This window comes from Geotrypetes seraphini, chromosome 4, assembly GCF_902459505.1.
Source record: "Geotrypetes seraphini chromosome 4, aGeoSer1.1, whole genome shotgun sequence".
Classification (NCBI taxonomy): domain Eukaryota; kingdom Metazoa; phylum Chordata; class Amphibia; order Gymnophiona; family Dermophiidae; genus Geotrypetes; species Geotrypetes seraphini.
Window position 1 is genome coordinate 37,086,748 of NC_047087.1, and position 13,173 is coordinate 37,099,920.

General features: G+C 40.6%; 1 protein-coding gene across 1 annotated transcript in view; it reads right to left on the minus strand.

Annotated features, from left to right (window-relative positions):
* Window positions 1-2,997: 2,997 nt before the first annotated feature.
* GPI (glucose-6-phosphate isomerase) overlaps window positions 2,998-13,173 on the minus strand; it is a 43,014-nt gene continuing 32,838 nt past the window's right edge. The window contains exons 9-18 of the mRNA XM_033943441.1: window positions 12,725-12,778; window positions 11,954-12,014; window positions 9,016-9,059; window positions 7,783-7,935; window positions 6,013-6,142; window positions 5,226-5,302; window positions 4,213-4,341; window positions 3,740-3,815; window positions 3,597-3,663; window positions 2,998-3,319 (exon numbers count right to left, since the gene is read on the minus strand). Coding sequence (XP_033799332.1) covers window positions 3,196-3,319; window positions 3,597-3,663; window positions 3,740-3,815; window positions 4,213-4,341; window positions 5,226-5,302; window positions 6,013-6,142; window positions 7,783-7,935; window positions 9,016-9,059; window positions 11,954-12,014; window positions 12,725-12,778 — 915 coding nt within the window. The 3' untranslated portion in view covers window positions 2,998-3,195. The remainder of the gene's footprint in view (window positions 3,320-3,596; window positions 3,664-3,739; window positions 3,816-4,212; window positions 4,342-5,225; window positions 5,303-6,012; window positions 6,143-7,782; window positions 7,936-9,015; window positions 9,060-11,953; window positions 12,015-12,724; window positions 12,779-13,173) is intronic.

The following is a 13,173-nucleotide window of genomic DNA, read 5'->3' on the forward strand; positions in this document are numbered from 1 at the left end:
CATCTTGCTGCATCTTAATATTGGTGATTTCTGTTAAATTGCTATGACAGTTGGAAAATATACAGTAAGGTCCCCTAATCTTTCTAGTTATACATTAGGCTATGATAATGTTTATATTTTTATTTTGTATTGTTGCAATTGGTAGGATATCCTCCCAGGGTTTCTTAGACTATTTAAGTGCTAATTACTAGCTAATAGAAGTTAGCTAATTTTTCAGCCTTTTAATTGGTTCATTAAAATCAGATCAAGCCAGGGATGGGTGGGAATTACACTAAGGGCTCCTTTTACTAAGGTGCGCTAGGGCCTTAACGCACAGAATAGCACACTCTAACTTGCCGCATGCAGTAGCCACTACTGCCTTCTTTTGAGCAGGCAGATTTTTGGCTGGTGCATGCACTAAAACCGCTAGTGCACCTTCATAAAAGGAAGCCTAAGACTTTCCTCGACTATCTGTGCCCTCATCCGATATTATGCTCCGAAATGCAACCTAAAATACTAATCTAAATACTTTTTATATAAAATCCCTAACAGCGACTAAAGGCTACACTACTGCCTAAACTGGACTTTGCTGAAAAAGCAGCATCACTATACCCCTTGTAGAACTCCCTCTATTATACTAACAGACTGACCAGCTGGATCCAGTGTAGAAGACCGGGACAGGCTGGAGTTTGCTTTCGACAGCGACTATGATTAGGAAAATGTGGCCTATGCCAGGCTTCTACAGCGTGTCCCATAGATGGCAAGATGAGAAGATGGGTTCTAGTTGCTGTTGGACGGTCTTTATCTACCATCATTTACTATGTTACTCTGCCAGATTTTACTAGCAGAGCACTTCCACCCACAAAGCACGCACTCTGTCTGCGCTTTTACACAGTGATCTCTATAAAGCACCTTTTCTGCTGGACAATCTGCAACCATTAGTCTTTTTCCAAGTCAAAATTAGTCAGCCCAGCCCCCCTTCTCTGTGCTTGACCCATAGCTGTATTTACCTTTTATCTAAAATTGGTTCTCTTAAGGCACTTTCCCCATTAGCCATGGGATTTGTAAGTAATGAAGCTAGGATAAGCTTTGTTTTGCTGCTTGTCCAAAATCAAAGTAGATAAGTATTTTGTGCTGCCTTTCCAAGGTAGTTCTGCTGTACCTGGCCAAGCAAGAGGCGCTATTTTCCTGGTCCCATAGACTAAATAGGATTCAGACTACATAGCCATTTGGTTTGATTAAAGGAACCAACCAAAAATCAAACTGTGTTAAAACTAATGGCAAAACACAAAAGGTGTGGACCTACTGTATTTTCACGCATATAATGCACACGTGTACAGTGTGCAGGAACAAGGAATTTATGTAAGAAAATTTTGGTATACCACACATGCTCCTCATGTTGTTTCCCAGGTTTTCTATTGCAATGCCTATTCTATTGTGATGTGGTGTTTTCTGTCTTGCTGGCACCCTCCTCCATCGTTTGCTGAAAGACGCGGGCAGCGGATCCTATGTGCCTCTTGCGGCTGACCCAGAAGTGTTCCTCCGATGTCATGACATCAGAGGGAACGCTTCCCAGCCGCAGGAGGCGCATGGAAGCTGCTGCTGCGGCTTCCAGTGAACGCTGCAGGAAGATGGAGGAGGGCGCCAGCAAGACAGAAAATTGTATAACGCGCATGGTTATGCTCGGTTTGTAAAATCTTGTACAACGCGTGCGTTATATGCGTGAAAATACAGTATTAATGTGAATCTTGTTTTATTTTATTGTTTGTTTCCCTTTTGCATACAACAGATCTAATGCATTAGCCTGTAGATAAGGACTGGACTGGGCTATGAAGTTTATGCAGGAGCCATAAGCAGCATTCAATCCTGCCCAACTGCTTTAGGTTCTGCAGAAACCACTGTCCCTACAGATATCCTATCCTCTCAGCAGGAAGCAGCCGTACATAGGAATTCATTGTCAAAGGTGTTTACGTGTACCTGAGAAATTCTAGCACTGCTCACAGCAGAAGGTGCATTCTTGCCACCTTAACATTTAGGTGTTTACTTGTACACACACTTGCTATGCATGCAATTGATTAAGTTTATGTTCATGCAGTGCACACCTAAAGCAGATAAATACCAACAGGAAAAAAAAAAATCTTAAAAAAAAAAAAAGAGCATGACCCACATGTTTTAGCTGCATACCCCCTACCTTGAGAGTTAAGGTTGGCACAGTACTGAAGTCAGATTATTCTCAATACCATATTAAAATTTGGTGTAGGGTGTGCAACCAAATAATTTCTATTCTTAACCTGCATCAAATTATTTTGATTTTATTTGTTTTCTTCAAGTTGCTTAGAAAGCATGGTAGTGTCCCAGCATGGTGACATGTTAGGCCAGACTGCAAACTTCCTCTTAGAAGAGAGAGACACTCTCCCCTCCTGAGCAGTGGTTCTCAAATCTGGCCTGGGAACCACAGAGATCCTGAAAACCCAACTGCTAATATATAAGAGAATTGCATATAATGGGTATGAAAGGCATGCAAATTTGTCTCATGCATATTATAAAAACATCAGATTGGAGAAAATGTTTAGTTTAATTCTTCACTCCAGCACATCAGCATAAACCCATTAACTCAATATCTAATTGCTGGTAAAAATGAGTACCGGTAAACTCAAACAATGTGTTTTAAAGGTGATATGCTCAGAAAACTCGTAAACACAAAAGCACCATTCCAATTACTGCAGTGATCCACATGATTTGGTCACTATTAGATGCATAGAGATTTCCTGAAAACTTGATCAGCTAGTGGCTCCCCAGGACCACTGCGCCTAGAGACTTCCAAAATACCAATGTCAGCAAGCTAAGCTCCATACTGCATTTCTCATTCCTAAAATGAACATCCAAATCAAATTGGATAATTTTCAGGAGCCATCCTAGGGTGCACAAAGCATGCATGCATTTTTTGGGTTCACACCTGCCTCTGTAGTGACACCAAATGCCTGTTTATGCAGGACATTGTCTACCATGAGACCAAAATGCATTTGATAATAGTATTTATTCCGTAATTTCAGGGGATGCTTTACAATTTTAGTGGTCAAAGACAAAAGCAAAAGTGTACAGACCATTTCCATTTACAAAACATTTCACGTAACAATTAGTCACTGGGGGTAGCGTACAGATGTAAAGTGCTAGTTTACAGCAGATTGGATTTGGCTGTTTTGTTCATAGCTTTATTTATGCCTTGTGTTGCTTGATGAAGTTGATCAACCCATTAGTTGAAGAATCATGAGAAGTGACAGGAGCATCTGATTCAAGTTCTGGTTCAATTTTCTTGGCCAACTGCTTTCCAAGTTCAACACTAGATAAAGAAAAATGAAATGCATGTACATTTTAATGATTATGGCATCTGTGGAGGAAAGCGACTTGTCTCAAAGCAGACAGCCTGGTTGCTGTTAATTCTCCCCCCCCAATGAATTCTTACATGTCAATCAAAAGCAACCTAACATGGACTGCTTCTTCAAAAGCAATGTTTATAAAAGCTAGGAGTGGGTTGTTCTGAAGAACTTCACTTCATAATAAATTCCTTGTCACCTAGTGCTCTGTTTAGTCAATCATCCAGCAAACTGCTCACTTACCCCCACTGGTCATAACTATTGATGTCCCAAACAACTCCCTGGACAAAGATTTTCTGTTCATACATAGCTGCAAGAAATTGAGTAGAACAGTGAGACTCTTAACATGACAGCAACACAGGTAATTGAAGCTGCTGATAACTTACCAATTAAGCATCCCAGTATAAATGGTGAAAGTTTTGAGAAGACAATGGAATTAGTAGGACGGTTTCCCTCAAAGACCTTTCAATTTAAAAAAAAAAGTTCATAGAACTATGGTTGGAAACTGAAATTGTTACTACTATTATTAACTTCTATAGTGTTACCAGATACATGCAGTGCTGCACAGTCAAGAGTAAGAAAACATTATATATATTGCAATAATTAGGTTGCAGATATGTCTAGTCCCCCCCCAAAAAAAAAACAAAAAAAAAACACAAAACCAACCACTCTTGTTTCAAAAACTTAGGTTTAGCACAAAGAATTGCTAGAAATATTGGACCAGGTTCAGGAAGTTCTGCCCCACTCATTTAAAAATGGGACCATTTCCCATACAAAATCTTGTTTTCAGACAAACCTAGTTCTGCTTCAGTTTATACCCCCAACCAATTTGAAAGGGGGAGAGTAGATGGAATTTCACCTTGTGTGGTAGCAGCTTCTCAAGGGCATCACCACTCACTCCAGATGCCTGGAGCTCCTTCCGGGCCTCATCTGTAGATTTTCCTTTCATCAGTGCCTCCGTCTGAGCAAGGAAGTTGGCCATGAGGATCTGAAAAATAGATGAGCAGAATACCAAGATTTCTCTAGAATTTCTAGCAAATTTATCCATCACTTGTAATTTAAAGAACAAAAATTAGTTTCTGAATGCTTCTTGGCCTGTAGGAAGTGGATGCTCTTATAGGTTCGTCTTATTTCATTATAGCTCAGGCCATCTATCCTTTGACTGCTGAATAGCATAAGTGTTTTAATTGCTGAAATATTCCCTATAACCCCCTCTAGTTTTAGCCTTTAATCCCTCTTCATACCAGGGTCATTATCACTAACCTTGTTTTATCACTGGTGGAAGGAAGCAAGATAATATCAACCTGAAATCAAGGCCTAGCAATACTTACACAACTTTTAGGGCATTTTCAAAATAGCCTGCCTTCCACTCTTAAGATAAAAATAGACAAAAGGTGGGACTTTTACTCATGCCGTTCAAGGGCTACTTCATACTCTTGAGGAGTAATATGCCATCACCTTACAATTCTGATCTTGCGCCCATTTGAGAGCACTTAACTGTGGGACCTATCGTCAAATAAATAAACCTGGTAATTTTCAGCACCCAGTTCAGAAAAGACTAAGTCTGTGCTTTGTGAAATCTGTGAAGCCTGGAAATGTGCCAGAGTTAATCAATCTAAGCTGAATGTACTCAGGTTGATTACACCAACAGCCAGTTTCACACTTGTTTACATGTGAATGTGCGATAGAAAATTCCATATATTTTAGCACCTCTGATTAAAATAAGTTTTAGTGTTTTTTATATTTTACTGCTTGTAATCCATTTGGATTTGAAGATACATGGGATATAAAAACCTAAAGTTAGTGGGAAAGGCAGTGGATTCTCTTCTACTGCCTAGAAAGAAATGAGCTCTCCTGACCAGATTCCTTTACCTTGTGATGCAGTCCTTTCCTGATTGGATGGTGTGTTTGGACTGGAATTAGGAAGTCACATGGGATCATACGAGTTCCTGAAGAAGAAATTCACCATGTTATCAGGACATGAAGGTTGCCCTAGACCAGGGGTCTTCAAAGTCCCTCCTTGAGGGCCGCAATCCATTCGGGTTTTCAGGATTTCCCCAATGAATATGCATGAGATCTGTGCATGTACTGCTTTCAATGCATATTCATTGGGGAAATCCTGAAAACCCGACTGGATTGCGGCCCTCAAGGAGGGACTTTGAGATCCCTGCCCTAGACAGTGTTTTACAACCCCCCCCTCCAAAAAAAAAACCCCCAAACACACCAGCTTAGGCTAAATACCATTTAAGGATATATCAAGCTGTAATGGATAACATTATTATCATCTACAAAAACAGCCACTAGTTATACACCAATTGTAAAGTCTTACTTTTTTTCTTCAGAATAACTAAGACTACCATGTAGGCACTATTAACAAGAGAAGATAAAGTGGGATGGGACAACAGTCTTTCCACAAAAGAAAAAGCAAACATTGTGTGCATCTACAAAGGTACTGACCTGACAGCACTGTTTCAGTGTATAATACCTGCCTCAGAGGTCAAATATACATGGAGTGAAAATAAGATAACACCATTCTTAAAAAGGAAACTGGATCAATAGTTGTGTAAATGTCAAAATACAAGGAGGGGGAAAAAAATACCGCCATAAATGAATGGACTATTAAAAAGTCCAAGTGGCTTCACAGTTCTTAAATCTCTACCTTGATGTATGAGCTGGTAGAAGGCATGTTGACCATTAGTACCAGGTTCACCCCACACAATAGGGCCAGTGTTATAATCCACATGAGCACCAGTTCTGGTGATGTATTTTCCATTGGACTCCATATCACCCTAAAAATCAAAACAAGTTCAAAGGTCGGTATTTACAAATATTGTCCTAACCCAGGCAATTGCCTATACAAAACAGTCTGTGTAAAAAAAGAACAAAACAAAGTGTAACGGGACAGGATTTTGAATGGTTTAATATACCACCTATCCTCTGGAAGGTAAAGCAATGTACTATTAAAAAATTTAGATTCAAGGAAGAGTGATCTAAAATTGTTGCAATTTTCCAAGTCTTGCCGCATCTGGGTAGATAGAACTGATGTTTCAGGAAACCAAAGAAGAGAAATACTGCAGAGTAGATGTTAGTGATGCCAGATTTATTGAATCACACAATACAGTGCTCCCCTGCAAATTTGCAGTCAGTGATTCACGGTCCCAGTCATTTGCGGTATTTTCTGACCATGAATGACCAGGCAGCTGGGGAGGCAGGAGAGGGTAGCTGGAGCGCCGGCGAGTGAAGGAAATCGCTCGCGGTATGCTCTGACCGCCTCTTCCTGCACTAGTCGGGCCTCACCAATCAGGAGTTGCTTTGACATGGAGCTCCCAATTGGTAAGGCCTGACTTTAGTGTATGAAGAGGCAGTCCGAGTATACTGTGAGTGATTTCCTTTACTTGCCGGTGCACCAGCTGCCCTCAGTCTCCCCCGCTAAAAACTGTATTTGTGGTTTTTCAACATTCATGGGGGTTCCTGGAACGGAACCCCTGTGAATATCAGGGGAGCACTGTACTTTAGTGTTCTGTATCTTGCACTGTATCCATAGTTTGAAGAGTTTGAAAGGGGCCGCAGCAGACCCCAACATGGGCCATGTTTCAACTAACGTCTTCCTCAGGGGTCCTAAGGATGAATGTTAGACACAATTGTGGATAAATGGAGAAGCTGTACTGAACTACGCATAAGCATATAGGCAGGTCCTCTACTCATTCCTCAGCAAAGGCGATTACCCACACTGAGCCCATTGAATTGTAAGGAGAACTGGTTCTGCACAAAAACTGGCTGCAGACTGACCTATGTAATCACTTTTCTGTACAAGTGCTTCTGCTTGGTTATAATTTAAAATTTCATAAAAATAAGGCAAAATGTCACTAGCAAGTATTCATACAGAGGACATAATTTGAGGTTGAGAGGTGGTAGATTCAAAGGCAATGTTAGGAAATACTACTTTACGGAGAGGGTGGTGGATGCCTGGAATGCGTCCCCAAGAGAGGTGGTAGAGAGTAAAACTGACTGAGTTCAAAGAAGCATGGGATGAACACAGGATCTAGAATCAGAAAATAAGATTAAATATTGTACTAAGGCCAGTACTGGGCAGACTTGCACGGTCTGTGTCTGTATATGGCCGTTTGGTGGAGGATGGGCTGGGGAGGGCTTCAATGGCTGGGAGGGTGTAGATGGGCTGGAGTAAGTCTTAACAGAGATTTCGGCAGTTGGAACCCAAGCACAATACTGGGTAAAGCTAAGAAGAAAAAAATTTAAAAAATTTAAATTGAATCAGGTTGGGCAGACTGGATGGACCATTCGGGTCATTATCTGCCGTCATCTACTATGTTACTATGAATGTACAAATCAAACTGTGTACATTGGTCTATCCAGGGAAGATTTTGCTTTTATTGTGGTTTCCAATATGCAAGACAGCGCCACATCTTACCTGCTGGAAATAAGCGGCAAAGCGGTGCATGTATTGGTCATATGGCAGGAGCGCATGGGTCTCGCTTCCATAGCAGTTAATATACCAGATTCCCAGCATGGCCAGTAGGACTGGGACATTCTTTTCCAGGGGTGTGTTGTGAAAGTGATTGTCCTGCAAGAAAATAAGGAACATATGATCTTCCTTTCCAGTAGCACAGTGAATGTAGAAGGGGAAACCCTCCCCCCCATACACACACCTTATGGTGTGCTTATTTTTAATCTAGAAGGAAACTGCTTTGAGCCCAATTTGAACTCTATACATTTTGAACAAGTTGCCCAAGTACAAATTGCATAGCTGTTTAGGTACCCTATATAGAAACATTTCCCTAAAAATGGTATGTTTCAAGAAGGGTGTACAGAGTGAATGAGTTACTCTTGACAGTTAAATACACGATCTGATGAAGCCAGAGATTAGCAGCTTCAAGTTAAGCCAAATCTTTGGTTCAATGTGTTCCAAGGTCAGAAGCTAAAAACTAAGGCCTGCATAATTTCTACCTCACCATTAAAGGAAATATTTAAGGGGTGGTGACTTAAATTGGCCCAGTTTTGAGACTGGGTCAATTAAAGTTGCACTCAAATCCTAGATGCCCTGCCCTCTGCATTTGAGTATAGAGCTATGGTTAGAGCTGCTCTTGATGGCTTGATTCCCATGTATCATCTACCAATACTTTGATTAAGCTACCCTTTTTATGCTGACCATGTGACTGACAGCTGTGTACTGTAGGAGATCCCTACTAAAATATTTTGTAGAAGTCATTAAGTGTGATACCTGGTGGTTGTATTTATAAAGAGCTACTGGTGGTGCATAGCTCAAGGCCTCAGAGCTGCTGTTATAACCAAATCAGGCTGTGTTTGGGTTGGGGTTGTTTTGGGGGGGCGGGGTAGAGTGTCCACTAAAATAGTAAAAGCCCTCAAGCCAGTCAGCTTTGGATGAAGGCTCAGCCACACCCTGCACTGGTTCCAAAAAGGGGAAAGGAATAAACCAAGGGCTCTACCCTCTGCCCCCTTTCCAAGCACCTGCAAATCACATTCTACTTTGTTTCAGCTAAAATGTTTCCCCTCTAACATACAAGGGGTATCATGACTATGTGAAATACAATTATAGCCGATGAGGAATGCCTCTTAAAACTCCCAACCACTGAATACTTAAGATTAATGTGATTTGACCCGTTAGAAAATATAAAATTCTTACCATCCAGTGAGCACCTGCAAGGAGTTTCTCAAAGTTGTCATAACCTGGGAGAGGAAAGTTAAAATGGATTATCTTGCTTCAAACTATATCCTACAATGTTTCATATTTAAAATTTACTCCCTTTCAAGAGATCAACATGGTTTGCAGAATACAGTAGATAAGGGAACAAACCTGAATTAAATTTTTACTAAACAGAAGCCTTAAATATTGTTGCAAGCCAAAAACAGAACAATCTGGTATACAGAGCAATAAATTAGAACCAGAAAATAGATACTAGTATATGATCTGAAAAGAAAACCTGTGGGTTCATCAGTATTGCTTTGCAGAACAAGCTCTTGGAAGGGGGTGAACTACTAATATTTGGTCTAGCAACTTCTACCTTTCCACCTCTTAAGACAACTGTTGGCATGGCTTCTACTAAATTCACACATCTGCTTAAGCTAGCCCACCTGTTGTCTGATACAAACTTGTCCATGCTCATTGAAGTTCTATGTAGTTTATCCCATAACTTCCTATTGCTGTCTGGGACATAAGCCTACTCGCATGAGTGACGATGACTATGTCAGGCTGTCAGAGCTGGCAAGGTTTACTAGAAAAAAAAATGTTATTCTTGGCAAAATATGAAGAGGAAGTGGTAGGTTTCATGCCATGTGCAACTTTATCTACACCTGGTTTAAAACAAAACTAGTGACAAGACCTGCAGGTCATGAGGTTTTTATGGCTGATAATTGTATATGCCTCTAAAGAATTTCCTATTTATTTATGAACCAGTTTATGTGCTAAAGTTTTTCCCCCGGGGATTCCTATTCCTCAACACTGTAGATAGTGGTAAAGGCAGGACACTGAGCAGAGCCAAGATGCTTAGGCAAATTGCCCTTACCTATTAGCTGTATGCAAAGGTTTTTGTCATCTACTGAAATTGTCACCTTGTATTCAGGTCAACCAACTAGGAATCTACATGGTACAAGAGTTACCAAACGGATACAGACTGAAGGTCCATCAAGCCTAGTATCTTGTTTACAACAGTGGTCAACCTAGGTCACAAGTACCTGGCAAGATCCCAAGGAGATTTTATGCTGCTTTCTTAGGAAAGAGCAGCAACTTGTTTAAGGAAAATTATCCAACCCTTTTTTAAACCTTGCTAACTGCTTTCACCATATTCTCTGGCAACAAATGCCACTAATAACTACATGTTTGAATGAAGAAATTCTCTGGTTTGTTTTAAGTCCACTACTTAGTAGCTTCATCATCTGCCCCCAGTCCTAATATTTTTAGAAAGAGTAAACAAGCAATTCACATCTACCCTTTCCAATCTGAGTATTTTATAGGCCTATCATCTCCAAGTTGAAATGCCCTAGCTGCTTTAGCCTCTCCTCATAGGGAAGTTTTCCCATCCCTTTTATCAAAGTAATATGTATTAATTTGCAGAAATATGTAGTATATTGCCTCGATGAGACTGAAAATGCAGGTGCAGAAGTTATGCTTTCAATTGATTGCTTTTTAAAGTTAAGGCTCATGTTTGTCCTGCAGTTAGTCAAGGCACAACTCTATGGTGATCCTCCAACATATCAGCTTATTCTAATTTCTAGCCACCACGGACTCCGAAGTAGCTGAAATTGAAAAAATAATTCCCTTTTGAAAATCAAGGTGAAAGCAAAAAGCTAAGTGCCTACACATCACCTTTGGGGGAAGGCAGCATAAGGCAGTTCACACCACCACAAATTACAGATCCCACAAAACAAAATCCATTAAGTCAAACTCAACAGTTCATGAATAATTAAGCCCTAGTATGTTAGCACAGCAGGCCCTTCCAGCAATTTCAAACCAAAGGGAGCAACTTCCAGAGATGAGACTTGGTTAAGAGGCCTTATAATCAATAGCTACTAGACAAGTATGCCTGGTACCTGCAGGACTGCTGACCAGCAGAACTTGAGCTTTGGGTTGGAATATTGTAAGAACAGATAATGGAATTTTTTCATGGAGAAAAAAATAAATGGAAATTCTAATAGATTGACTAAAGTCAAGATTAGCAACCTGAAAAATGGGTTAGATGACATGGTACTACTCGAAAGGGTCCAGAGAAGAGCAACTAAGATGGTTAAGGGGTTAGAGGAGTAAAAGATTAGAGAAACTGGGCCTCTTCTCCCTCGAAGAGAGGAGACTGAGAGGGGACATGATTGAAACATTCAAGGTACTGAAGGGGATAGACTTAGTAGATAAGGACAGGTTGTTCACCCTGTCCAAGGTAGGGAGAACAAGAGGGCACTCTAAAGCTGAAAGGGGATAGATTCTGTACGAACGTAAGGAGGTTCTTCTTTACCCAGAGAGTGGTAGAAAACTGGAATGCTCTTCTGGAGTCTGTCATAGGGGAAAACACCCTCCAGGGATTCAAGACAAAGTTAGACAAGTTCCCAGTGAACAAGAGCGTACGCAGGTAAGGCTAGTCTCAGTTAGGGTGCTGATCTTTGACCAGAGGGCTGCTGCGTGAGCGGAATGCTGGGCATTATGGACCACTGGTCTGACCCAGCAGCAGCAGCAATTCTTATGTTCTTATGTTCTTAATCAGGTTTTCTATTCTGCCTTTACCTATTCAGTTGAAGATCGGATTACATTACAAGAGGTTGGGTCAGTTACAATGGACAGCTTGACAAGGACATTCAATAGTTGCTAGTACAGGTAGATCAGTACAATACAAGTCAGTTATAAGTTCAAGTAGGTCATCATTATGTCCCAGGAGTTGCATTGGACAGTTTCTATTCACTTATGAATGAGGCACGTCAAAGCTTTTGCACACAATTAGCATGCAATAAGACCCAAGAAAAAAAAAAAAGCAAAACTGGAAAGGCAAGAATAAAGACACCCATACACCTTGTGAAAGGAAAGGCTAGCCACTAAAAAAAAAAAAAACAACCCAGAAACCTTCATTTCCAATACATACCTATATGGATGGCAATGGAGAGACCAATTGCAGACCACAGGGAGTAACGTCCACCAACCCACTAAAAAACAACAACACAACACCCCTTAAAGGCATTGCATGCTTACAGGAACTTATAAAATTCAGATACTTTGCAAGTTTTATTTGAAAAAAAAAAAAAAAAGTCAACTATGTTTTATTTTGTGGGCTTAGCATCTGTGTTGAACACCCAGACCTAGGTCCCAGTCTGGGAGGTCACTGCTACCTGCATGCAACCTGAACACCCTCTGTCCAGAGGGATTTGTTCTAGTAGCTTCTTCCAGCCCCTGATCACCTGGCAAAATAAGCCAGAGGAGAGAATTCCTGATTTCACATGGTTTTGGTGTGTCATAAGACTTTACATCTTGACACTTGACCTTCAGTGACTTAAAAATATACAGGAATACCTTTCCCCCTGAACGACTGTAAAAGGTCACAGCTTATTATAACTGTTAGAGACCAGTGCAGGAGGCAGAGAAGTCTCCATTACCCCAACAGCTGCCTAGACAGAGCATGCAGAAAGCCATCTGAATTCAGTCTAAAACTCAAGACAGCATATTTAACTGCAGTTCAAGTGGTTTTACCAATCCCCATGATTCTGCAAGCTTACACTGCAACATTTGACATGACTATCAGTTTTAGTGCATATTCCTAAACAGTTTTCATTGCTTGAAGTGTTAGTTAAAAAAAAAAAAAAAAGAAGAGCTGCTGGCTCAAAGCCAAGTGCTGTTATATAAGCAAATCTTTACTTACATCCCAGAATTCAAACATATTCGCTGTGTCAATGCCAAAGTCTTTCACTTTAGGCTAGAAGAGAATGAATGCTGGAATTAGAATACTGACTACCGAGGGAGTAGGGACTACTTGAATAGAAACTTCACTCAACCCTATGCCACCAAACTTACAGAATTAGTTGAACTATTATATTTACTATGGACGCAGTTTAAATGGCAGTTACTTGGCATCCTTAATGTAAGCAAAGCCAAGGGGCAAATTGTCAGACATGCAAATCTGGATTTTGGCAAAATATCCCCAACTTCTAAATGTGGTCTGAACTCATCAGCAGTTAAACTGATATGAGGTGTTTGGTTAGGAGGCAGGATAAACATCCTCCTAGCGTCTCAAGAGTGGGAAAACAGTAGTGCAACTTATTCCAGAAAAGTTAATCTAAAGCGCTTCATTATTTAGAATCTCTCAAAGTG